Raw genomic sequence first — 27665 nt, forward strand, 5'->3', positions numbered from 1 at the left:
ATTTTTATTCAGTTAATTGGTTTAAATATAATTTTTCATTTCTGTTCATTTGTCACAGTGTTTTACTTGCATTAACTTCTTCATTTACTCTCATTTTTGTTTCTATAATTCTTTTTTCACTTGAGATCTTTTTACATGTGAGTTTGATTATTCTTATGTATTAACTTTAATTTAATTTCTTCTGTTTTATCTTCCTGTATTTTCCTTCATTTTATTGCATTCATTATTTCTATTCCTTATTCTGTTTTACTTATAATCTCTTCACCTGCACTATTTTGTCCATAGTGCAATAAGAATTTGTGTTAAATGTTAGTATGTGGATTACCTTCCAAAAAGAACTATACGTCTAGTAACAAGAAATACATTTTTGAGACTATTGCACAGATAATATAAATAGATTATTTCAGCTTTTGTTTTTAATTGACAAATTGGTATTTTCAAATTGTTAAATATTATGATGTTGTTGTTGTTGTTGTTGTTGTTGTTGTTGTTGTGGTCTTCAGTCCTGAGACTGGTTTGATGCAGCTCTCCATGCTACTCTATCCTGTGCAAGCTTTTTCATCTCCCAGTACCTATTGCAACCTACATCCTTCTGAATCTGCTTAGTGTATTCATCTCTTGGTCTCCCTCTACGATTTTTACCCTCCACGCTACCCTCCAATACTAAATTGGTGATCCCTTGATGCCTCAGAACATGTCCCACCAACTGATTCCTTCTTCTGGTCAAGTTGTGCCACAAACTTCTCTTCTCCCCAATCCTATTCAATACTTCCTCATTAGTTATGTGATCTACCCATCTAATCTTCAGCATTCTTCTGTAGCACCACATTTCGAAAGCTTCTATTCTCTTCTTGTCCAAACTGGTTATCGTCCATGTTTCACTTCCATACATGGCTACACTCCATACGAATACTTTCAGAAATGACTTCCTGACACTTAAATCAATACTGGATGTTAACAAATTTCTCTTCTTCAGAAACGCTTTCCTTGCCATTGCCAGCCTACATTTTATATCCTCTCTACTTCGACCATCATCAGTTATTTTGCTCCCCAAATAGCAAAACTCCTTTACTACTTTAAGTGCCTCATTTCCTAATCTAATTCCCTCAGCATCACCCGACTTAATTAGACTACATTCCATTATCCTTGTTTTGCTTTTGTTGATGTTCATCTTATATCCTCCTTTCAAGACACTGTCCATTATGATAGATAAATAAAAATAATTAAATTCACATGCACCAAAATTCCAAGTGGAAAAAGTGTAATAGAAAGAAGAAATGAGAGCAAATAAGACATTTAATACAGTGTTCAAAACGATGTGCTCAAGGAATAGGTAAAAAAACACATTTAAACCAATTAATTGAATAGAAATAATTATTTAAGTTGTTTTGATAAAGGTTCAAAAATAAAAATTTTCAAAGCACCTGATAAGTTTTGAAGCCACAACCTTTTGCATGTGAGGACTGTACCTTAGCTATTGTGCTACACAACCATTCTGGCGTACGTTAAGTTTTTTTTTTTTAAGCTAAAGGGAGCAAAATGAAATTCTATTTTTTGTACTCACAAACTAGATCCTGTTAGGGTAAATTGCTGCTGGGTGTGATATTTGGGAAGTTAACCAACAACACCGTATAGATGGTTTCAAAAAGATGATCCCACCACTCCTTGTCAGAATTGCATCCAAGATGCGTATATATACTTGGTGGTGTTCCAGATGTGCTCAGTTGGATTGACGTCAGATGATCTAGGGCTCTTCATAAGTATGCTATTGGTTGTGAAATGTGTTTCAAACTCTTGTTACTCAGTTCAGGAGTGATGTTGGTGCATTGCTAAAGAAACAAGTAGACTGTAAGGTCTGTAGGTAAAAAATGTATGCATGTGATTCGATGGTAGGTTCCTGCATTGTTTGCTGACAAGATATGATGGCCGATGTACCAAGACACACATTTCAAACGTGGTAATCATACCCTCCTCCACATGCCTGAACGAGATTTTCTCTCTATTGGTATAGATTTCAATATACTGGGCCATCTGTATGTACAGGTTTGCAGCATGACTTCTCTATATAGATATTTCTTCTTGTGTTTTGATCATCCTGTAGTAAAGTTCTACATCCATAGCAGTATTTGTACACAAGGACATTTTACGAGCAGATATGTGGGGTGGTGGCTTTTGTACCATATAACGAAGTGATGCTTCTGATTGGGATGGATTCCCAAGGTGGTTTCGTGCCAGCACTCAATAGGCAGTTGCAATTGGCAACCCATTTACCAGATTTTGTTGTTTGCTTGTTAAAATAACATTGGCTGTGTTTAGTGAGAGATGTGGTGTCTTATCCATGTCGTTGTTGTCTCTTGCAAACATGCAGAAATTTGATATTGTACAGCCAAGGAATTGCACAATATTGTCTCAGTATCTAATTGTGCTGTCACTCAGCATTGTCCAAGTAGTTCGTTGAGCTATCGAGGTGTTATGCTAATCATTGCTACATCCCAGTGTTTCTTGGCATAGTTATGTCCCTGACTACAACTCACTATATCAAGTGTATTTTCAGATATGTAATCATAAGTCTTAATGTCCCATGTGCTTGCATTTACACATATTTCAGTGAGTTGCACATTCTTCTGTGAGCAGTCTGATATATCTTGTGATAAACAGACCACAGAATGGCATTCTAGCTGTTCAGATTTCAGGTGTGTTGCTGCAATATTTTGCTTCTGAGGCAGGAGAATCCCTTCACTTTGTCTACTTCATGGGCCCCAATGTCGATGTTACGTATATTATCCTTCCTCAGTTTACTCTCAGTCCATTGTGAGTGCTCACTTACACTGTTCATTCTGTTTGACAGATCCTGCAATTCATTTAGCACACACAGTGGTCAGCATGCTGTTCTCCCGGCTGTTGTCAGTTTTCATGATTGGTGCCACTACTTCTCAGTCAAGTAGCTCCTCAATTGGCTTCTCAAGGACTGAGTGCACATCGCTTGCCAACAGCACTCGACAGACCTGGACGGTGACCCATCCAAGTGCTAGCTGAGCTCAACAGTGCTTAACTTTGGTGATCTGATGGAAACTGGTGTTACCATTGCAGCAAGGCTTTTGGCCCCATTTGTCATGGCTTCTTCAATTTCAGATTGAACAACAGTAAGGGTGAAAGACTGCAGCCCTGCCTTACATCTTTTCTTACAGTACTTTGCTCTTGGTCTTCTAATCTGCTTGTTCCCTCTTGGTTTTTGTACATATTGTACGTTACCTGCCTTTTCCTTTAGCTTACACTTATGAAGATGTTGCACTGTATTACAATGTCAAATGCTCCACCCCTCCCTCCCTTCATTGACAAAAAGTTCTTGCTTGCCTTATCAACCCTATCGTCAGAACTACTTCCTTCCTTATGCCTTTACTGTTCTCAAAGACAAGCATTGTCATGTAACAGATCCTCAGTTTTCTTTTCCATTTTTCTGTATATAATTCTTGTAAGCAGCTTGGATGCCCAAGCCATTAAGCTGTTGACAGTTCTCACATTTATCTGCCCTTGCTATCATTGGGATTGAGTCACAATATGTTTCCAAAGTTTGATGGTATGTCTTGACTCAGATTCTACAAACCAATTTGAACAATCGTCTTGTTGCCACTTCTCCCAGCCATTTTAGAAACTCTGGAGGATTGTTGTCAAAGCCTTCTGCCTTATTTGACCACGAGTCTTCCAGAGCTCTCTTACAATCTTACTCTTAATACTAGATCCCATATGGCTTCTTTACCAAATCTCATTTCTTCCTCAATCTCGTCTTCCAACATGTCCTCCTCCTTAAAGAGAGGGCACAAAGTGATTATCATGTTTTGATTAAACTGTCTGTAGTCTCTTTCCCTCTCCGACCCTACTTCTCTTCCTCAGTAAGGCTGCAGTCATTCTTAACTTTATTTTTTCTTCACGGATTTATAATTACTCATAATGCAATATTCTAACCCATATTTTTTACTGTCATCTATACCATTAAAGTTTCTTTGTTTGATAAAAAGTTAAAAATGGGTATAAAAGTAGGATAAAAATGGCTGGCACTTCCCGCAAACCGTAAATATTGTAGTTAATATTTATTGTAGTGATGTATGTATGTATTATTTCATTGCAGAGAGTCTGACGGAAGTTTAAAACCCTTGCCTAAGAAGCATATAGATTGTGGAATGGGACTAGAGCGCTTGGTGTCTGTTATCCAACAGAAGCGTTCCAACTACGATACTGATCTTTTTGTCCCACTTTTTGATGCCATTCAGAAGGTATGTGTTTAGAATTGAAATATTTTTCAAACAGAATTAGTAAAATAAATTGCTTTAGATAGGATTTTTCATTAGATGAAAGATTAAATATTTTTCAACTTGGTTTATTGATAGTACAAGCATGTGAGGTGTCATAAATAAACAAAACTATTCTCCAAATATGGTAATGGAAAGTTCTCGTGGAGTGAAAGTTAAGGAGTAAAAGCAACTGAAGAGAAGCAACACTGAATCACTGAAAGTCACATAAACAAGACTGATAACTTTGCCAGTTTATGGAGTACACACAGAACACTGTTTTCTGGCTTAAGTAATGCACAAGAGGATATGCAACAAAATTCGGACATGAGCTAAAGGAAACTTCCTGGCAGATTAAAACTGTGTGCCCGACCGAGACTCGAACTCGGTCGGGCACACAGTTTTAATCTGCCAAGAAGTTTCATATCAGCGCACACTCCGCTGCAGAGTGAAAATCTCATCCTGGAATCATGAGCTAAAGGCTTTATGCAAGTTCCATCTGTTTCTGCTGCTGTTTTTCATTGCATCTGTTTAACCACTATGATACTATGGAACAATGTACACCAAATGCTAATGTGTTCTATTTATATTTTACTGAAAGTTGGACACCTTAATTACTTATGGTTTATATTTTACGATTGTCAATTCGTTTGCATTTACAGGCATACTCTGCAAACCTCTGTGAAGTGGATGGCAGAGGATGCTTCGCATGGTACCAGTTATTATGGCTTTTGCCCTGTTCCCTGTTCCCTCCATGCATGAAATGCAGATGAATGATTCACTAAACTGTCTCCCATTATGCACTGCTGTCGGCAATTTATTTGTGGTAGTCATAGCCAATCGAGTGATGGTAGCCAATGAGAGAGGCTTAATCTAACTTTTTTTTTTCCGGTGGAAGATTCAAATTGATTACATTTCCTTTTGATATGGGGAATGGATGAAAACTAGATATGCTGGCAGACTGGCATGTAGCAAGTCCTGAGGCATAAGTTAGTTTAGAATGTGACAGTGTGTTTGCAAGTTGGCAAAGCCAACAAAAGTGAATTGAAGAAAACTACATGTAGCGAAGCCACAGATGTAGATTAGTTTGGAATGTGAATATTTGGGTGCAAGTTGATGAAGCCAACAAATCTCTGCATCAAAATAAGATTTTCCTAATACATTAGGTGACAGAGGTCATGGGATAGCGATATGCACAGATGGTGGTAGTATTGTGTAAAGAAGGTATAAGAGGGAATGCATTGGCGGAGCTGCCATTTGTACACAGGTGATTTGCGTAAAAAGGTTTCTGACGTGATAATGGCCACACAATGTGAATTAAGAGACTCTGAATGCGGATTGGTAGTTGAGCTAGGTGCATGGGACATTCCATTTCAGAAATCGTTAAGGAATTCAATATTCCATGATCCACAGTGTCAACAGTGTGCTGATAATACCAGATTTGTCATTATGTCTCAGCATTGACAACGCAGTGGTCGGCGACCTTCACTTAACTGAGAGGAAAGTAGTAAAGGCCAGCTTCTGTCCACATTACACCTATTAACAAACAACAGTACTTATATTTTGACAGATTCCATCCTTTCCATGTCAAACGTTCCCTTCCATACAGCCTTGATATTAGAGGCAAACACATTTGTTCGGATGCAGACCCTTTACAGCAATACACTACAATTTTCACCTCAGCCTTCACTGCACGTAATTAACCCATCAGCCTAGTTCAAAAGCTGATCTCCCAGCCATCACATCCAATCCTGGGGCTGCTGATCCCTCCAAACAACTACTTCGGTGCACACCACTTGTCACTCAATATTATCCTGCTCAGCTACTTCGACAAGGTTGTGACTTCCTATAATCTCGCCCTTGAATGAAATCCTTTCTGTCTGAGATTTTGCCCACCACACCTAGAATAACTTTTCATCACCGGCCCAACCTCTGCAACATTCTTGTCAGACCCCATGCTTCTTCTGCACCTATTGCCCTACCCTATGGCTCCTACCCCTGTGACCATCCTCGCTGCAAGACTTACCTTATCCACCACCCATACCAGCCCTGTAACTGGCAAAACATATTCTATCAAAGGGGAGGCCACCTGTGAAATGACATGTCATGAATGATCTGTTAATGTGTACACTGTTCAGCCTTTTACATCAGCATGTCTACCACCAATTTATCAGTTAGGATGAATGGTCATAAGCAGAGGGTGTATACTGGCAATACATATTATCCTTCTTGCCCACTGCTGTCCCCAACAATCAGTTTTTTTATCTCATCCTGTCCGATAAGTCTTGCCTGATCTGGGGTTCTGGGTGACTTTCCTAAACTGTATCCCTTTACCTAAACCTCTCCAGTACTTTTCCTTCACCTCTATTCCTTCCCCTTCAACCCTTCTGCTTGAAGAAGGAGCCACTGGCTCCGAGAACTTGTATACATAAAAACTTTTTTTATATGTGTGTTCTTCTGCCATTGCTTGGTGAGTAGATTTTTTTTCTATCCAGTTACATTATATTGTAAAAAAAAAATGATTATATTTGATGTAACATTAGACAATATGACTATTATGTCATTTTTAAATCTGATTTATTGTTTATAACAACCTGGTGCATATAAGACAACCATGGAATAATAAACTTGAAAGTGTTTACCAACTAATGGTCTTCAGCAAATATTATTGATGCGGATTTACAGCTACTTAATTGCAGTTTTGTATAATTTGTCATGAGGTTCATGCCCCTTAGTTCAGTCAGTAATGATAAGGAAAGTCTGTAACCAACCACACATACTTAATACAAGCAGATGGATTACGGGAAGTGTAGAAGCTTATGCACATATGAGTTAGGACCTTGCAGTTTTGGAAGGTGATATCTGCTGTCCTCAGTAGGTAACAACATATGTACCGTATTTACTCGAATCTAAGCCGCACCTGAAAAACAAGACTCAAAATAAAGGAAAAAAAAAATTTCCCGAATCTAAGCCACACCTGAAATTTGAGACTCAAAATTCAAGGGGAGAGAAAAGTTTTAGGCCGCACTTCCAAATCGAAACAAAGTTGGTCCATTGTAATATGAGACACAATTTAGGTCGAATGAATGACGATACAGCTACAGTAGTTTGGTTCGAGTCGTAAGCTTAGCAGGTAAGCTTTACCAGGTAGCCATTGCTATGCGTCAGGCGCTCCGTCCATATTTATACGGGTACCCTTCCTTTTTTATGTGCTTCGTCTGGTTTGAATCGATTGCTTATTTTGCTTTGATCTGATAAGTGCCGTTTTCTTTGTTGTAGGTGTTTACGTCACTCTAAGCTGAAAATGCAATACTGTACTGTCGCATTCTGATAGTGCGTGTTTACAGCCTGTCGCCGCTCGCGGCATGGCTTGCCTTCGTGCGCACTACCGCCGCTTACAATTTTAAAAAAATAAAAAAAAAATAAAAAAAATATAAAAAAAAGAAGATAGGAATCGTCTCATTAGCGAAACAAAGGCAAGAGACTGCTATTTGTTGTTACTTACACTGCTGCTTTCTGTGATAATGATCAACAAGAACCAAATAATAGACTGCGTATGATGGAACATGTTCTGATTGAGAGTTAGGCGAAAATTTTTCTCCGTTTGAAAATCTTTACGGCCGCTTCTCTAGTACATCAAATTCTGCACAGAAATTAGAGTCATCTTAGATTTAAAATCTAGTCAGTTGCCGTGCTTCGTTTCTGACTGTATCACTATTAGGCATAAGAATAATACGAAGATAAACATGACACGATACGTATATTCTTCCGCGTTTGCTGTTGTCTCACTCTATTTTTGTAGTTTATTAGGCAGACAGGATTTAAATGAGATATCAGCAAACACGAAAGAATACATGACAAAATGTTTATATTCGTATTATTCTTATGGTGAAGATAATACTGCATGCGATTCACATTTCATCAGGTTCCTATTACCAACCATCTCTTCTCACCGGGTAGGAAAAAATTCAGAACGTAGAGTTGGCCATATTGACAAACATCCCAAACAGTCTTGCCAGTCGGATTTTCGTAGTACATTGAAATTCTGCTACATTCGAAGATGAACAATACGGAATCTGTATTTACTTCGTTGGGTAATGTATGAAAATGCAGTGGTCGAAACTCTGGGTGGAGAAAAAAAGCTCGTCTTCCACCCCTTTTTTTTATTTATTTACTGACACAGTGGTTTTGGCACCAGTATTTATCTTTGTTGCCTACAAAGCATGCCTGTGTAGCGCTACATATATTCGACGGCAGAAGTTAGTTGTCTCGGCGCCTACCAACATTTTTCAGAACTTCCACTTCCTTTGCACTTGATTCTAAGCCGCAGGCGGTTTTTTGGATTACAAAAACCGGAAAAAAAGTGCGGCTTATATTCGAGTAAATATGGTAACCGTAGTGATGTGCAGGGTTACCTAAAATCATTTTGTGTTATCCCTTGCTTGCAATTCTAGAACACCTTTTTTTTTTAATTGCTGTCGTCATTCTCACATCACCAGTTCTGGAGATACTTCGTGGTTGTTATGAACAGCCCTTTCCACAGTTTAATACTGGAGTCACTGAAGAGTGGATTTCATTGTGGCTCATGTCTTGCTGTGTATAGCGTTGTTACCGTCAATGATACTGATCTCAATAAACCTATCATATGCCAGTGTTTGGTAAAGTTATTCAGAGTAACTGTGATCTGATAATCTTCGTCCCTAAAAGAAAGTCTCCTTGCCGACCTCTTCTGTATCTGGCCTTTGTCACACACAAATATATAATACAACACCTAGCTTTCTGCAGATTAACTTAATTCACTGACATAACTTCACACCAAATGATCGGGTTATCACCCCATATGGGAAACATGTTTTTCCTGTAGATATTCCCATAATTTTGATAACCACCAGTGCGAGCAATGTGTCAAAATACTAATTCAGAAAAAGTATGGTATTCTGCTACTAAAATATATGGACTACATTATTCTAGAGTCGTTTAGCGTGTTTTGCATGCTAATCCTCATTCCATTGATCCTCAAGGCATGCTCTCTGAAAATTTAAGTTTGCTTAATTTTTATTGCTATTTTTCCGTTGGGAACTGAACACTCCACAAATATGTTTCGAAGATTCAGTGTTGTGTGTCACGTTGTTGTTGTTGTCGTCGTCGTCGTCGTCGTCGTCATCATCATCGTTGTTGTATTCAGTCCACAAACTGATTTGATGCAGCTCTCCATGCTACTCTATTGTGTGCAAGCCTCATCATCTTTGAATAACTGCTGCAGCCTACATCCTTCTGAATCTGCTTAGTGTATTCATCTCTTGGTCTCCCTCTATGGTTTTTACATTAGAATTGTGATAACAGGCTTACTTCTTAAGTTGTGTTTTGGAGTACATTTCAGAGTTAAGCTCAATTAATGCCTCTATTCTGGAAGCTTGCTGTGTTACTTGATTTTCAGTTGATAATTAAATATTTCTGTCAAATTCCATAAATAACATTCACTTTTTATTATTATTACTATTATCAACATGAAATTTTCACAAGCTCTGCTCATTACATGAAGTCTTGCAAAAGAACAGTTAATTGAAAAATCATAATATTAAAATCGCATTTTGTCAAAGACATTGGTACACAGTCACCCTGGAAACCACTTTTTCTTAGAATATTGTATCAAAGCTGCCATCCCACCACCCATCAGGACCCCGCATATGTGGCCCTTACTCGTTTTCCAAGCTCAACTGATGAGCACGGCCATATCTGCAGAGCTGTCCTGTAACTCCACGGAAAATCTGAAACTCGCGATATAATGGAATCAATATTGATGATATTGCATCATGAATTTGGAGATGAAGACATGTTGACTGTTTTTTATGTATAGGAAATAGGCTAAGGGATACAGTGCCTCCAAAATGAGTCATCCACACTTTAATCTTGACCTATAGTTTTAAACCACCATCCTAGTCAAATGTAAAAAAACATTTACATGGTGTATTAATCAGAAGATCAGATTACTGGTCATTTTGTATATGACTACATACCATGAGCACTCAAATATTCAGTCTATAGAGACATAGCCTTCCAGTTCCACAACTTCTCACTGTCTTATACACACACTGAAGAGCCAAAGAAACTGGTACACCTGCCTAATATCGTGTAAGGCCCCTGCGAGCACGCAGAAGTGCCCCCACCCCCGGGGGCTCGCCGCTCTTTGGCTTTGCTACGATGGGCCCCAACCTTTGCAGCATCTTTTCCCTTCCATGCTACATGTCTACCCTCTTGCTGTTCTTTTTCCCCATTCCTTGAGGAACATGTGTGGGCTGTTTTTGGAAATGTGTTCTGTGTTTTTGATACTCAATATATGAATACTCTCCACTATTCCATTTTTCTTTCTTCTTTCACTGTCTCCTATCCTTTCTCTGCTTTGATGTTTGAGGTTTCTCTTTACTTCTTCCTCCCGGTGTTGTCCTGAAAGCCATGTCTGACACATTACAGGTGACTGGGTGACGCGTAATTCCCATACCCAGGTTGACATGTAGGGTTTGCATGTACCCCCTGGTACAAGCCAGGCCCAGCAGGGAGGGGTGATTGCCTGAGCTGCTACCTTCCCAAATTTCCGATCAGTCCCTCTGTCAGGTGTTCGGGAGGTGTGACCTGAAGTGTGAACAATAACATAATGCAGGTGTGACCTCTTTTGAAGGGGGCCGCCAGTTGGAAGGAGTGCACCAAACAGTGATGCTGACAATCATCCAACTGCACCAATGTTCCTCGTGGTTTTGTGTACTGAAAACAGTCAGTCCGTTGCTATGCTCAATCCATTTATTATTGACAATGGTGCTGATGCAGTTGCTGGCCCTGTGAAATCCTGCTCACGTTTACGCAATGGCATTTTGCTTTTGGAGACTACTTCTGATTCTCAATGACAACAACAGCTTGCAGTTTTGCTTCGTGTCAAGGTCCATCGATTGCTAAATTCTTCCTGTGGTGGTATTTACACTAGGCTGCTTGATGGTCTGACTGAGGCAGAAATACAAACATACCTCTCTCATTAGGGAATGATTGCCACCCAACGGGTGATAAAAAAAGTAGGTGCCTCCTTAGTGGCCACACGCACTCTCTTTCTCACTTTTGATAGAGTGGTTCCATTAAAGATCTAAGCACGTTATGAAGTTATCAAGGCCAGACCAGATATTCCAAACCTGATGCGCTGCTTCCAGTGTCATCAATACAACAACACTCGAGAGTCCTGTCGACTACTTGCCAAATGTGTAACTTGTGTTAGGGATTCTCACGAGGGTGATTGTCCACCTCCTTCTACCTGCTGCATCAACTGCATGGCGACCATGCCACCTCCTCCTGCAATTGTCCCATGTATCTCAGTGAGCAGGCTGTCCAGGAGATCTGGGTGAAGGAAAAAGTGCCTTAACTGGTAGCTCGCAAGTTGTTGTCGAGTCGAAAACCTTGCATTCCACCATGTGGCACCTACAGTACTGTTCTTGCTATATCTCGTTTCATGAAGAACATGGCCACGCAGACATGTGACTTTGAATTTAGCACCTCGGTTCTGAATCGCACAGCGTTATGGTGGCCTCCCTGTCTCCTCTTCCACCAACTCGGCAGCTGCCGAGGTGCATGCCTCGGTGTTTTACTTTTCATGACTCTCCTCCAATGGAACTTTCGCAGCCTATGATCCAACAAAGAGGATTTACAGCTGCTCTTATAATCGCACCACCTACTTGTTCTCTGCCTTCAGGAAACAAAATTATGTCCTCACAACCACTTTGAGCTCTCGCATTTCTTCCTGGTCTGTTTTGACCTTCACCGTGAGGTTGGCATTCCAGCTCATGGGAGTTTCATGCTGCTCATATGTGATGACGTTCATATTCAACCCATCTCCCTGACTACCTGCCTTCAAGCTTTTCCTTCCTCACTTGACCTTTTCCCTCTGTACTGTTTACATCCCTCCATGACCAGGGTAGACTTCCTCCAGTTTATTGGGGAGGTACGTCACGCCTTTCTGCTGCTTGGTGACTTTAATGCGCACCATCCTCTTTGGGGTTCTCCCAGAACCTATCAAAGAGGTGCCCTTTTGGTTGACCTTCTTAATCAGCTTAACCTCCTCTGCCTTAACGCAGGAGCACCCACATTCCCATTTGGACCTATCCTCCAGCACTGCCCAGATTGCCTATCATCTCAAGTGGGACCGAGCGAGGTGGCGCAGTGGTTAGCACACTGGACTCGCATTCGGGAGGACGACGGTTCAATCCCGTCTCCGGCCATCCTGATTTAGGTTTTCCGTGATTTCCCTAAATCGCTTCAGGCAAATGCCGGGATGGTTCCTTTGAAAGGGCACGGCCGATTTCCTTCCCCATCCTTCCCTCACCCGAGCTTGCGCTCCGTCTCTAATGACCTTGTTGTCGACGGGACGTTAAACACCAATGTCCTCCTCCTCCATCTCAAGTGGTCTGTTCTCTCTGATATCGGGTGCTGGTGACTGCACAGTTGAGTGCCTCACAAACCATACATCATCTCTCTGACACGTATTCAAGTGACCCTTTCCCGTGTGCTGTCCGTTTGCTGACTCATACCTCATCTACGTGCACACCCAAATGGCAGCTTACTAAGGCTGACTGGAGGCTTTACCCCTCTCTGGTGACATTCGACAGACAACATTTCCCCAATTGTGATGACCAGGTGAAATATCTTACAAATGTTATCCTTACCGCTGCAGAATGTTCCATTCCTCGCACTTTTTTTACCATGCCATGGTCCGGTCCCTTGCTGGACTGAGGTGTGTCACGACACAGTTTGCACACAGAGACGTACTCTCCACATTTTTAACCATCATCCAATGATGGCAAACAGCATGTATTATAAATAGGGACAGGAAAAAATCGGTGTTATTTTATGGCCAAAATCGGTGTTATGTTTTTGCACTTTTCGGTGTTATTTGTCTGTGTTACTTTCTGGCAAGCTTTTTCTATTGTCAGTTATCTATTTTTTTCATATTTAACCATTTTTCAATGCTTTGTTGAAAATGGAACTATTCCTAGGGTAGGATGGGCCATACATGAGACAAGTGTAGAGAAAAATTATTTCAACAAAAATTTTTGATACAAATAATTATTTAAAAACAAACACCAATGGTAAAAATAAAAATAACAGTATGATGCAGATATTTTATTTATGACATGTTTCCCACTTCTTCATATCGTTCTTGAGCCTTGGAGACCACAGGAGCGTGAAACGTGTCATCAATAAAGTATTTGCAACAGAGACTATTATCTAAATTTTTAACATTTGTGTACTGTTGCTGCACTTGGTCACGATGGTGTGGAGTGATACATGTATTTTAAATACTGGGAAAAAGTTATTTATCAATTATGTATCCAGCAGATTAAAAAATATACAGAACTTCTCTTTTTTCAGGTCCCCAATCAATTTTTTGACACTCGATAATTTTTCTCATTGACTTAAATATTTATGTTAAATGGTTGAAATTTCTTATGGAATAGCAATAATGAAATTTAGAAGAAAATATTTTAATGTAAGGAAAAATCTCTGCCTTTGCAACGCTGTTCTTAATAAATAAAATGTCTTGGCTGCATCCCCAAGAGATTTTTCTGTATAAATATCACCAAGAAAGCTTGAAGGTTATTTTTTAAGTTTTCCTAAGTAACAAAATACTTATAAACACTTACAAAAGGTATTTAACTTGGGTTAAAAATAACACAAAATTTAATTTTTTTAATGTTCACTCAAATTTTGCTTGGAAACAAAATTTATAGTATATTTCAGTACACATTTTGAGTTTTAAATTCCATTTTCCACCAGTAACACAGTCTTTTAATAGAAAAATACTTTCTTTTAATGTAGTATCTTTTTTTACACACATAGCTATACAACTGGTAGTAAGACTCATTTGTGTACTGCATTTTCAGCTGTTTTTACCAAGATCTGGACAAAAGGGGTGAAAACAGACAAAACATCTGATATGCTTACCTTACCAGTAACAGTGAAGTGTAAACCTGAAATATCCGAACGCGGGAACTGCAATAGCTTTGAAACGATTGAAAAATGCGCCACAAACAAAACACGAGACAAGTGAAGTGTACCCCCACTCTAACTCAGGCAGCTATGCGCATCTGTGAATCTGGGAGCTTGGCAGAGTCAGAAAAATTTTTCCGAGTAGATGCTGGCTGCTTTCTCTCACTGTTATACTCCAAACAGCCACACCCCAAGTAGCCAGAAGCAGGAGTAGGCACTGCTTATACGCGATTTCAGCTCTGTGCATGCTTGGCAAGGTGTCTGGTAACTGCTTAAACGAACCTTATTTCAACAAAATTTGAAAACAATCACATCAATAGTAATTAAAATTTTCGTAAGTTAATACACGCAGAAAATGTTAACCAAAACATGGAAACAAGACAAAACTTAACATAAAAGACTGATCTTCTTCCCCTCAAAGTATTAACTACAACTAACTTAAGTGACAAGAACGTGGGATAGTAATAGCTCTTACACAAATGGCGGTAGAAAGGCATACACAAGGTATAAAAGATCAGTGCATTGGTCAATCTACCATTTGTACTAGAGTGTTACATATGAAAAGTTTCCAATGTGATTATGGCTGCATGACGGGAATTAACAGACTTTGAACATGGAATAGTAGCTGGAGCTAGTTGCATGGGCATTCTATTTTGATAGTCATTAAGGAATTTAATATTTTGAGATCCATAACGTCAACAGGGTGCCAAGAATGCCAAATTTCAGACATTACCTCTCTCCATGGGCAAGATAGTGACTGGAGGCCTTCACTTATTGATCGAGAGAGCAAATGATGTGGCCATCCAGATCTCCTGACATGAATTGCATCGAACATTTATGGGACATAATTGTGTTTTCAGTTCTGGTACATCATCCTACACCGACAATGCTTATGAAATTATGGATAGCTATAGAGGCAAGATGGCTTAATACTTCTGCAGGGGACTTTTATGTCTTGTTGAGTCCATGCCACATTGAGTTGCTGCACTACGCCGGACAAAGGGAGGTCCAACACGATGTTAGGAGATGTCCCATGACTTTTGTCACCTCAGTGCACTCTTAAAGAGCATTTATCCTGTATGTAAAATTGATTGCTACTTCTCCTCTTGTATATTTTGTTGTTGTTGGATGGTTTTGAATGTCCGTTTAAAAACTGCTTCTAATCGCGGCAACTACACTGATGGGAAAAAAATTGCAAGACCAAGAAGGAGTTGTGCAACGTAAACAAATGTTGGTTGCCATGTTTCAAGAGCTCATTGGAGGGAATGGTGGAGGTCTTTTGCATTTTCTGATGAAAGCTGGTTCTGCCTCCATGCCGTTGATGGCCATGTGTTGGTTAGGAAGAGGGCAGATAAGGGCCTGCAACCACCCTGTCTGTGTGCTAGATGAACTTGACCTACAACTGGACTTGGTAGTCTGGAGTGCAATTTTGTATGATAGCTGGAGCACCCTTTTGGATATCCCACACACCTTGATTTGCAAAATTGTACATCAGTCTCACGATTCAACTTGCTGTGCTGCCATTCATGAACGGCATTCCAGAGAGTGTTTTCCTTTTGCCTTGGCCTGCACAATCACCAGATCTGTCTCTAATGAAGCACATATGGAACATCATCAGACAAAAACTCCAGCGTCATTTACAATGAGCATTAATCACCCCTGTAGTGACCGACCAAGTGCAACAGTCATGGAACTCCATCCCATAACCTGACATCCGGCACTTTTACAGCACAATGCATGTACTTTTGCATCCCTTCGTTCAATGTTCTGGCAGTTACACTGATTATTAATGTAACAGCATTTCTCGTTTGCAATGGCTTATCCCGCACTTACATTAACCTGTGATTTTACAATTTTATTCCCTTAAAAATATTACTCAGATAAATCTATTTACAAAATTTCAACACTCTACGTTAATTATTTTGTAGTTTTGCGATTCCCCCCTCTCCCCCCCCCCTCCCCCCCCCCCCCCCCCCCCCCCCCCCTCCCATCAATATACAGGGTGTTACAAAAAGGTACGGCCAAACTTCCAGGAAACATTCCTCACACACAAAGAAAGAAAATATGTTATGTGGACATGTGTCCGGAAACGCTTACTTTCCACGTTAGAGCTCATTTTATTACTTCTCTTCAAATCACATTAATCATGGAATGGAAACACACAGCAACAGAACGTACCAGCGTGACTTCAAAAACTTTGTTACAGGAGATGTTCAAAACGTCCTCCGTTAGCGAGGATACATGCATCCACCCTCTGTCGCATGGAATCCTTGATGCGCTGATGCAACCCTGGAGAATGGCGTATTGTATCACAGCCGTCCACAATACGAGCACGAAGAGTCTCTACATTTGGTACCGGCGTTTCGTAGACAAGAGCTTTCAAATGCCCCCATAAATGAAAGTCAAGAGGGTTGAGGTCAGGAGAGCGTGGAGGCCATGGAATTGGTCCACCTCTACCAATCCATCGGTCACCGAATCTGTTGTTGAGAAGCGTATGAACACTTCGACTGAAATGTGCAGGAGCTCCATCTTGCATGAACCACATGTAGTGTCGTGCTTGTAAAGGCACATGTTGTAGCGGCACAGGTAGAGTATCCCTATGAAATCATGATAACGAGCTCCATAGAGCGTAGGTGGACGAAACTAAAATGAGCTCTAACATGGAAATTAAGCATTTCCGGACACATGTCCACATAACATCTTTTCTTTATTTGTGTGTGAGGAATGTTTCCTGAAAGTTTGGCCGTACCTTTTTGTAACACCCTGTATATAAGCCACATTCTCTGTCACTAATAGAATGTACCAGAGCACCTGCTTTTGGATGGGGAATGGCTATAATAATTATGACCCTTCACAAAAGTGAAAAAAAACTTTTTGTTTACTTATCTGATTTGGAACTCAGTTGATGATTAGGAATCAATGCCATATTCCATTGAATATGACTGATACATCCTGTTCCATTATTTTTCCTAATTATCCTACTTTCTGAAGCTGACTGTGACTATTTCTTCTGGACTCCTCTTGTGGCAGAGTGTTTGTGGCGAAGTTGCCCATTGCAACAAAGATTCTCCCTCATTGACCTATCTAACTACTTCATTGGATACTATGAGGGTTGTGAAATGCAGTGACTCATTAAATATTTCCCCAAATTCCACAATTAGTTCTGGATGTCCTTCTGGACAATGAGTTCATGCCAATCATCCTCTCTCTCTCTCTCTCTCTCTCTCTCTCTCTCTCTCTCTCTCTCTCTCTCTCTATCGTTCCCTTTTACTGAAGGTGCCCAAGGATCCTAATTGGATATCAGTAAATGTGTTACTGTTTCCCTTGATAAAAATTTTTTGATAGCTTTTCTCACATATTGTTTACCAATATCTGATAATAGCTTCCTTGGCTTACGAATTGCAATGTTTCTCTTGAACCTGGTACTGCTGTTTTTTGCGGTATTTTTAAATTTGTCAGCATTGGACTGCTGGAACACCCCAAACATCTGAAACTATTTCGTAGCTTTTTCTTTCTTTTTCTTTTTTAAGCTAAATATTAGTTCTCTAATCTTTGAAATACTTCATGATTATTAAGTCAGAGATGACTATTGTTCATTGATGATGTACTCATTCAGCCACATCTTATAAAGTTACTCCCTTTCAGTATTTTTATTATTTTGACTTATTTGATGATCTGATAATTTCAGATGCAGGGTGTGAACTATCTAATGTTCTTGAAATAAAATACTTTGAATTTCCTTGTGTATTTCTGTAATAAATTTTCTCAGATTAATGTTTGATGTCTGTAAGATATATTAATGGGAACTAAGCATCATCATTACATCAATTGCAGACTCAGTTACAAAATTTTTGATTGTTTAACTGTTGTGATAAACGGCAATGGGCTCTTAACAATGGGTATTCCGTCTTCGCACTATTCCTGACTGATTGCTAAAACATCTCTGCAATCTGCACTACGAAGTGCCACGCCAAACGAGAAATATGATACCATATTCTCGTATTCTTGTAACCTCCACATGACACACACAAAAAAATAGTGTGACTATATGAATATAAATGAAAAATACTGATGAAAAAAGGAAAAATATTTATAAAAGAATGATCCAGCACCGCTCATGTGGGGAAGAAGATAGTGTTACTGTCAATATTTGTAACTATACAAAGCGATTTTCTCTCATACACCTTATTTACAACTGTTTCAGTAATGGCACATCTTATTGTTTACAAATTTAATAATCTGAACCAATGTTTTAGTGTTACAAATATATATATATATATATATATATATATATATAGACACACACACACACACACACACACACACACACACACACACACACACACACACACGAGACTTCCCTGCCCCAGAGGCAGTGGATTGAAAGAGTCCGTGGACAGTAAGTTCCAAAAATGTGTGGATATTATAGCATACAGTTCAGGATACAATTCAATATGCTGATGAACTGTGCTCGCTTGCATTTTCTAACATAGACTGCATATATGTAGACTTGTTTTGACTGGATATCTTGCATTCTTGAAATAATAGTATTTAGTTACTTGCAACAAACTGCTGCTGCTTATTCTTTTCTCCTTTTTTCACAAGGCTCATTATATTCAAATGTTAGAACTTGTTGGATTTATGACTATTACAAGTATGTGTGTGGACAGTTAATTAAAGATAAATTGTTCGGATGAAAGGCCCACAGGTCCTCATAGTCCCTAAACCTGCCAATTACGCTTTTCGAATCAAGAATATGATAGTGTACATTTTAGTAGGCATCTGTTGCCCCGTCTGCTATATCATATTTTATAAATACATACTTCTTCCTGCGTTTAAAAAAAAAAAACGGCCGGGGGGGGGGGGGGGGGGGGGGGGCATATCATTACAGCTTTTGGGCTTCTCTTGTATACTGTCCATATTAATGTTTGTGGGCAATTTTCCATTATACCATGCATGAGGATCAACTGTCTCTCCTCCTTTTGGAAACTGTTTTTCCACTTTTAAAGGTTGTAATCCAAATCTTCTCTAATTCCTTCCTGGTTTTATCTTTGTTTGTTGACTTAGATAAAAGAACGAAAAAGTACCTTGGACAACTTGTAACTTGGACATTCTCAGTTCCTGGATGGAGTGATTTAACCATATTCTTTGTAAGCTACGGGTCTGTTATCATTTCATTTTATATTATTTAATCTATACAATACAGAGTACGTATTGGTAATTCTGAATTCTGTTTTTAGGGCACAGGAGCACGCCCCTATTCTGGCAAGGTTGGTACAGATGACATAGACGGTATTGATATGGCTTACCGAGTACTGGCTGATCATGCACGCACCCTGACAATAGCATTAGCCGATGGGGGTCACCCAGACAATACAGGCAGAGGGTATGTACTGGAGTTGGTGTTGTGTAATTCAAGTAATCAAAATATAATAAAAAAACTGTTGAAATTTAATATTTTTAAGAAATTGAAACTGGAAATCTAATTGATTGCTATTGAGTCACTTGAAGTATTTATTTAAGCCTAAGCATAAATTAGTTGGTTCTGTATATAGTATCCATTAAAGCTGCTCAGTGTGCAGAAAGTTTACCATATTAAAATAATATCAGATGTTCAGATTAGTACAGAAGATAGGGATATGGTTTGACAAAAAATGAGCACTTTTCAGTTTTTGTTAGTGTAATGCAGTCATGGTGGAAGGGTAAAGGGATACTTATAGAAATGAATAGCACTTGCATAGCATGCTCCAGTCATGATTCTTTCAATTGCTTTTTGAGCAGCCTCAGTTTTCCTTTTATGTACTTCTGTCCATTTAAATAGCCTTGTAATCATTCTATTGGAAATGATTACTTTGCCACTCTTGTGTTCCTTTAATTCAGAATTCTTGCTCAGCATTGGTTTGGAAAAAATGAATTAATTCATATACATCTCAAGTGGAGAGTGGTGGACAATAGTGAAAAATAAAGATTTAGTTTCCTTTAATGAATTGTTACAGTTGTTATGATGTAAATAGTAGAAAGGCCTAAAAATTTCACTCTTTTGAGTTTATCTCCTTAAAATCTAGCAACATTTCATATAGCCAGCAATACTTTCAGTGATAACAAAAAGAGGTCATGGCATTAATTTCTGTGCTGTATAAACCATTCCACTTCCTCTACCAAAATATGGCAATCAATAAGGGGGATTTATGGATGTAAATAAATACGTCCACTCACTATTATGTTGAATAATGACATCCTATCTCAGAAAGTGGCAGAAATAGAAAGGAAGAGACTAAATTTTATGATGGATAACACAAAGGGTTACAACCATCCATTCACAGTGTGGAACCTGGAATCAGATGTCGGAGGCTTACAGTGTCTCACCTCAGGCAAAAAAGATTCAGTATGCTACATAATCTCAACTTACAATCATGCTGCTTTCAGTATAACCAGGACTGGTACCCGCTACTTTGATTTATTGAAGAACGCTATTATAATAACCCATCTGAAGTGGAGAAAGATAATATGCTTACCAATAAGTTTCTAGCTTTGCCTAAGTATCTTGTGTGGGGGAAAGAGTCATTAAGGAATCATCAAGTATCTTCTTGTCTGGGTTCTGGAGTCTAGAAAACTGCTTAGCTGGTTTCTGTTTGGGTTTGGGAGATACCAGTCATCAATGAATAATGCCACTCTAATGAAGGCAGCAGAATAGGAAACCTTCCTCCACAGTCAGTTTTAGGGAGTCTTCTTCAGTATTAAGAAAGGCGATAATAGGACATGGAGGTACAATATTACCAAATCATTTTAGACCAGATAATGTGAAGTTGCTTTCCCTTTCACTTACTATTTTTCCTTATTGAGTCGGATGTGTACTTATTAGGTCACTTCCTTCAAGAGAACAATGCACCCGAAGGAAGTGTGCTCTTTCATTTTGCCATCACCATCATCAGTATTATATTCACAGTAAAGAGCGAAATTGAATTTTCCTTATTTGTGGATGAGTTTTACATTTTCTGTTCCTCTTCCATTCTCAGCTAGACAGCATATCAGTTTCAGCTGATGAATTACAAGCTGGAGGAATGGTAGAACAAAATGGGGTTTAAGTTTTCTTTACAAAAAAATCTTTGTTTTATTGTTATGACTTACATTGAGTAACACAAGAATGGTACCAATTGAAATTTTAATGTAATAGTTGCTTCATGGTCATACATTGACTTGACCATCACAGCTCAAGGAGTTTAAAGTCGGAAGGCAGAAAGAACTTAACACCCTTAAAGTCCTTAGCCCATGAACCTGTTGAGCTCAATCTTATACAAGGCATTTGTGCGATTTAAGTATGGTTAATCTGTATACACCATATACTCACCACACTCATGGGCTTGTGCTTGGCTGCCATAGTGCCCCAGCCTTTGCAGCACCTTTTCCCTTCCATGCTTCATGTCTGTCCTTTGCTGTTCTTTTTCCCCTCCCTTGGGGAACTTGCCTGGGCTATTTTTGGAAATGTATTATGCATTTTCGGTAATCAGTATCAGAATACTCTCCACTGTTTTTCGTTCCTCTTTTTCTTTCTTTGTTCACCTTCTTCTATCCTTCCTCCGCTTTGGTGTTTTGAGCTTTCTCTTTTTCTTCTTCCTCTCTGTGCGCTCCTGAATGAAAGCCAGCCCATGCATCTGATGCATAACAGGTGACTGGCTAACACATAATTCCCAACCCCGGGTTGACTCTTAGGGTTCGCACTTGCTCCCTGGTACAGGCCAGGCCCAGGGAGGGGTGATTGGCTGAGCTGCTACCTTCCCAGATTACCAATTGGTCCCTCTGTCATGTGTATGGGAGGTGTGACCTGAGGTGTGAACAATCACGTAAGGCGGGTGCACCCCTTTCTGAAGGGGGATCCCAGTTGGAAGGAGCGTGCCATCAGAGACACTGGCAATCGTGGGGGATTTTCTCCCAAATAGCCAATCATCTTCACAGTCAGTGGCTACGAAATGGGAACAGGATGAGGCTAATGATTCAAAGACCCTCCCAGCTGCACCATGGTTCCTTGTGGTTGCACGTATGGAAGACAGTCAGTCCATTGCTATGGTAAATCCATTTATGGTTCATAAAGGTGTTGATGCAATTGCTGGTCCTGTGAAATCCTGCTCTTGTTTACACATGGCACTTTACTGTTGAAGACTAGTTCTGATTCTCGAGCACAACTGCTTGGAGCTTTGCTCAACCATGGCTGTTATGTTAGTGTCCAGGCCCATCGAACACTGAATTCTTCCCATGGTGATACACTGGCCTGCTTGATAGTTTGACCAAGGCCGAAGTCCAAATGTAGCTCTCAGCCATTGCCGTCTATTGGGTGATGAAAAAGGTAGATGCCTCCTTAGTGCCCACTTTTGATAGAGTGGTTCTTCTGTCAAAGATCAAAGCAGCTTATGAAGCTATTACGGTCAAACAGTATATTCCAAACCCAATGTGTTGCTACCCATGTCATCGTTATAACCACATTCGAGAGTCCTGTCGACACCCAAACAAATGTGTAACCTGTGGTAGGTGAAATACGGCATCCCGGCTAAGACACAAGTTGAAAATATGGTCACTATTTTTTATTTACTTAAATTTGCCATATTTCGTGACAGTACCTTTTCCGTTAGACGTTTGCAAGGTGATATTAGTCTTGGCTTCAGTTGTCTAAGTGTGATTCCACAATGCATCTTTGTCGGCTGCAAAAATGACCTGGTTCAACGTGTTTGCCTCATTTTGGTGTTTCAAATACCATTTCTTCAAATGTAGTTTCTTTTTTATAGTTAATACAAAAAAAATAGTAACATAATTCAAAATTATTTATGACGGCGACCTTCACATTGTTCTTCCGGCAACACACACCAAGAGTTTTCTGCCGACTGACTATAGTCAAAGACGACTCCAACGTCAAAGATATTTTACACAACACGCAAGCTTCCACTTGTAATCAGTCTCTTTGCTATTCTTCAATACATTTTCTAATAGTAATCAATATGCTTTCACTCTCAAAAACAGAAGTAAATTAACATATAATAAGGCAAATTACAAAAATTCTGACAAAAAGTATAAAAAAAACATTTACAATTTGGTGTCGACAAATACAGTAAAAAAAATAACATCTCCCAGATCCGTTACAACTGCTCCCCAGGGCTTTTGTTGTTATGGACATATACAACAAAATCCCGACCACACTCAGTGATGGATCTGTATTACACAATTAGTACATTAATGATGCAATTTGATAACCTCTTCCAAATTTGGACTCTTTGAATCTGTGGACTTGTTACTGGCTGTTGTTGCAGTGATACTTCCCCATCAATCCCATACACAAAAAATTCAAGTAAAGAAATTATTTGACATGACAAATATATATGGTATAAAACATACATGAAAAATATTCTAACATACAGCATACAGATTGAAAATAATAGGAAGGTAAAACTCATTTTCTAGAATAAGATTAAAATTTTTTTTATATTTGCCTTATATATATATATTTTTTTTATTATTTTTTATTCATGTTTTTTTCTTTTGTATATTTTTTGCTTATGATTTTCTTTTTAAATTTTTTTTACTCATGGTTTTTTTTGTATTATTAATATTTTTTTTCCTTATGATTTTCTTCTTTTAGTACAGCTAAAGATACATCAGTATTATCTAAATTTTCTGCAATTATTTAAGTACACTTGCCTCTCTACTACAATATTACTACAAGTCACATTCTTGTGAAGAGTACTTTTGCTCCCCACAACATCAGTATAAACAACAATAAACTGCTCATATATCATGAGGCTTTATCTAAAATTGGTTTTGAAACTTATACCTTTGCATGCATGTCCTCACATGCATGCCTTCATCCACAGGGAAGACTTAGCTTCCAAAAATTAGAAAAATTCAGAAATGCTCACTAGGGAGATTTTTTTTGTAAAAAAGTAAAAATAAATCTTTCTCTCATTCTTTGTTACAACAGTGTTTTTTCATCAGTTTCAATTAACATGTGACTTCAAATTATTAATTTATACGTGCAAATATACATACTTGGTTGTACAGGTAGTTTCGTTCTAACAAGCATATTCCAGTGGAGGACTTTTGTTTTAGATGATAATAGGTTATTTAAATTTTGATATTATGATTTTTGTTTATATACTTTTACTCCACCATCTTTTTTCGAAACCACTACTAGAGGATTATTATATGCACTGATACTCCTTTCTATTATATTACATCCTTCCATCTTTTTCAGCTCTTTCTCAACAGTAGGTCTTTTTGATATTGCAATACTGTATGGTTTTATGAAAAATGGTTCATGAGGTTTTTCTTGAAGCTCACACTGATAACCCTTTACCCTACCAGGTATGTCACTGAAAACATCACTGTATTCCCACAGCAGATTTTCTAACTGTTGTTTTTGCTCCCCAGATAAATTTTGTGTTTCTGAAATTTTCACATTTACTGAATTCCCAAATTCAACTTCATCAGTATCAAATCTATGAGTTTCAATATTCTCCAATCTATTTTCTTTTAGTAAATTGATACTGTCAAAATTTCCATTACTCTGATCACCAAGTGTGTTCACAAAATTTGTCTGAATGTATTCCCTTTCACTAGTTTCTATCAAAAGTTTTCTTCCAACCCAATCAAATGCTGTATTTACTTTTACTATCCAATTCATACCCAAAAGAAAATCCTCATTAAATTCCTGTATTACAAAACATCCATGTGTGAACAACTTGCCTTCAATTTAAAAATGTCACTAAAGCCCGGCTTTTTACCAATTTACTGCTCTTCCCAGTAGCACCTTTTATCTTTACCCCAACAACTGGCATTTCAACATAATCTTTCCCCACTTTCAATTTCTTGCTTAACCTTTCAGATATTCCCAAGACCTCACTTCCCGTATCAATTAAACATTTACCAATCCATGACCCAATTTGAACTTTTATATAAGGACTGCAAAATTGATCACTTTTCTCAGAACCTGTATCCTCATATAATAAATCACTTTCAATTTCCCCGAACCTATAGTTATCAGAATCATATGGTATATCATTACATGTATTATTTGTCACAGTTATAAAATTTGCACAAGATACAAAATTGTCATTAGTACTCTCTATTATCTCAAATAGCCAAGAATTTTCATCCAAATCACATTGTATACTATTGAAGTACTTATCCTTCAGCTTTTCAAAAATAAAATATCTCATCTTTTTCCACCACTCAGGACATACAGTTTCACATACATTAATAAGCATCTTTCTAAAGTTCTTGTCAAAAGAAATAGTTTCACTGTTCAGCCATAAATTCATAAGAAATGTGTGTGTGTCATTAGTATCTGTAAAAGTTTCACTTAGGCTAGAAGTTATACATGTGTCGTCATTATTTGTGTAGTCAGATTCTTTACCAACAACATCAAAATTCACACTTTCACCTACACCCAGCTTGTGAGCCTTATTCATCCTGGTAACATCCCTGGGAATTTCTATAATATTCTCACTATTTAATCCATTTTCAACCATGTGTATACCCAACTCCCTATTTAAACTAATGAAATACCTTTCCTCAACATCATCATCATTGCACATATTCAGGTCATACACATTCAAATTATCCCCCAAAATATTATTTCCCCTTTCTAAAGTTACCAGATCCCTTTCACCAACATTTTCATTCTCACAGCATGCATTCTCTCTTTCATTCACACACATCTCTGAACTACTACAAATTACATCATCTGACAAAGTGTTGTTCTTTTCTGCCCAAGTGTAAAACTCTGTTAAATTAAATGAATCACAATTACTTTTTATCTACTGTATGTTCTTGTGTACTGAAAATTTTATCTTTATCAATATCATCATTATTTTCCTCTTGAAATTTTTTCAATAAGTAACAACTAATGACCTCATGTGATAGCTTAGGTTTGGGACTGTCATGTTTGGGTTTATGATAGTCACATCGATTGGTCCTTTCATCATGCTCACCTTCTGCCTCAACCTTGCGGACCTTCAAGGGGGCGTCTACTCGTTTTTTGTTTCCTGAATTACAACTTGTTCCTGCTTGAACTGCTGATTGTGGTTCTGCCAATGTCTCTGATCAACATTTCTGTTCCCATTCCTATGCCAAACATTACCTGATTGTTGGTAGATTTTGATCCCTAAAGTGTTCTCTATTTTGTTGATTATTTCCGCGAAAATGTTGTTCTTGTTTTGGATAAAAATTATGGTCCTTCTTTTGAAAATTGTTATATCCCCCTGAATTTTGACTGACACCATGATAATTGTTTTGTTCCCTTTTTTGAAAGTTGTCATTTCCCCAATTTTGACCATTACCTTTCTGAGTAAACCCACTATGAGTTCTTGTTGTTACCCTATCCAACTTTGAATATAATTGAGAAACTGCTCTACATTACTATCAGGACAATGAACTAAACTCAACTGCATTGCTGATGGCAATCTTCTCTTTAAGGTATCAATTTTGATCAAGTCTTCCAAAGGTTTTGTTAAATGAATAAGTTTTTGAAGTTCACTTTTGCAAAATTGTTTCATGCTCCCATCTGATTCTCTCTAATTTCTCCCATTCAAAAATTCACTTTTGATTCTAGTTTGTTTAAGATCATCCCAAAATTTTTCCAGAAATTTTGATTCAGATTCTGAAAAGGTCATCCCCAAAGTTACAATCTGGTTTGCCCAAGTCAAAGCTTCCCCTTCCAAGAATTTTTTCACAAATTTAATTTTCATATCATCTGGTGAGTGAGGTAAAAAACAATCCTTACAATACTGTATAAAATCAACGGGATGTAAGGGTCCATCTACCAAAAAGTGCTTCACTGGAATATTAGATACCAGATTGCATGTGTTGACATTGTGATTTTTGCTTTGAAATTCAATGTCAAAACTTTCAGTTTTTTCGCTAAGTTCTTTGACAGATTTTTTGTTTTCTAAATCATTGCACTCTATTTTTTTTTCTAGAGTAACCAAACGACTGTCAGTTTCTTGTTGTACATTTTTTACTAAAACTTTTGTATTCTCATCCAAATTATTAATTTCCCCTTTTATCTCATTAAAATCAATTAAATTTCTTTCCCTATCTACCAGTAACTCATTTTTTACAGTATTAATTTCACCGCTCAATTTAGCATCAATTTCATGTACTTTTGCTTCCACAGATTCAATTTTTTCCTCAACACTGCCAACTCTGTTCGAAAGATCACCCACTTGGGTATTGACTGCTTGGACTTGCAACAAAATGTTATCAATTTTTTCATCCCAGTAAGTCTTATTGTCGTCAACTTATTGTTTAATTTCTTTCGTGAAATTTACAAGAAAACTTTTTAAATCAAATTGATCGGTTCTTTCTGTTTCA

The 27665-nt window shown here is 38.2% G+C and overlaps 1 protein-coding gene across 1 annotated transcript in view; it reads left to right on the top strand.

Annotated features, from left to right (window-relative positions):
• Positions 1–27665, top strand: part of LOC126457482 (alanine--tRNA ligase, cytoplasmic) — a 184324-nt gene that overhangs the window by 48292 nt on the left and 108367 nt on the right. Inside the window, exons 6-7 of the mRNA XM_050093777.1 lie at positions 4127–4271; positions 19550–19695. Of these exons, the coding sequence (XP_049949734.1) occupies positions 4127–4271; positions 19550–19695 (291 nt within the window). The remainder of the gene's footprint in view (positions 1–4126; positions 4272–19549; positions 19696–27665) is intronic.

Source organism: Schistocerca serialis, chromosome 2 (assembly GCF_023864345.2).
Source record: "Schistocerca serialis cubense isolate TAMUIC-IGC-003099 chromosome 2, iqSchSeri2.2, whole genome shotgun sequence".
In the NCBI taxonomy this organism is placed as follows: domain Eukaryota; kingdom Metazoa; phylum Arthropoda; class Insecta; order Orthoptera; family Acrididae; genus Schistocerca; species Schistocerca serialis.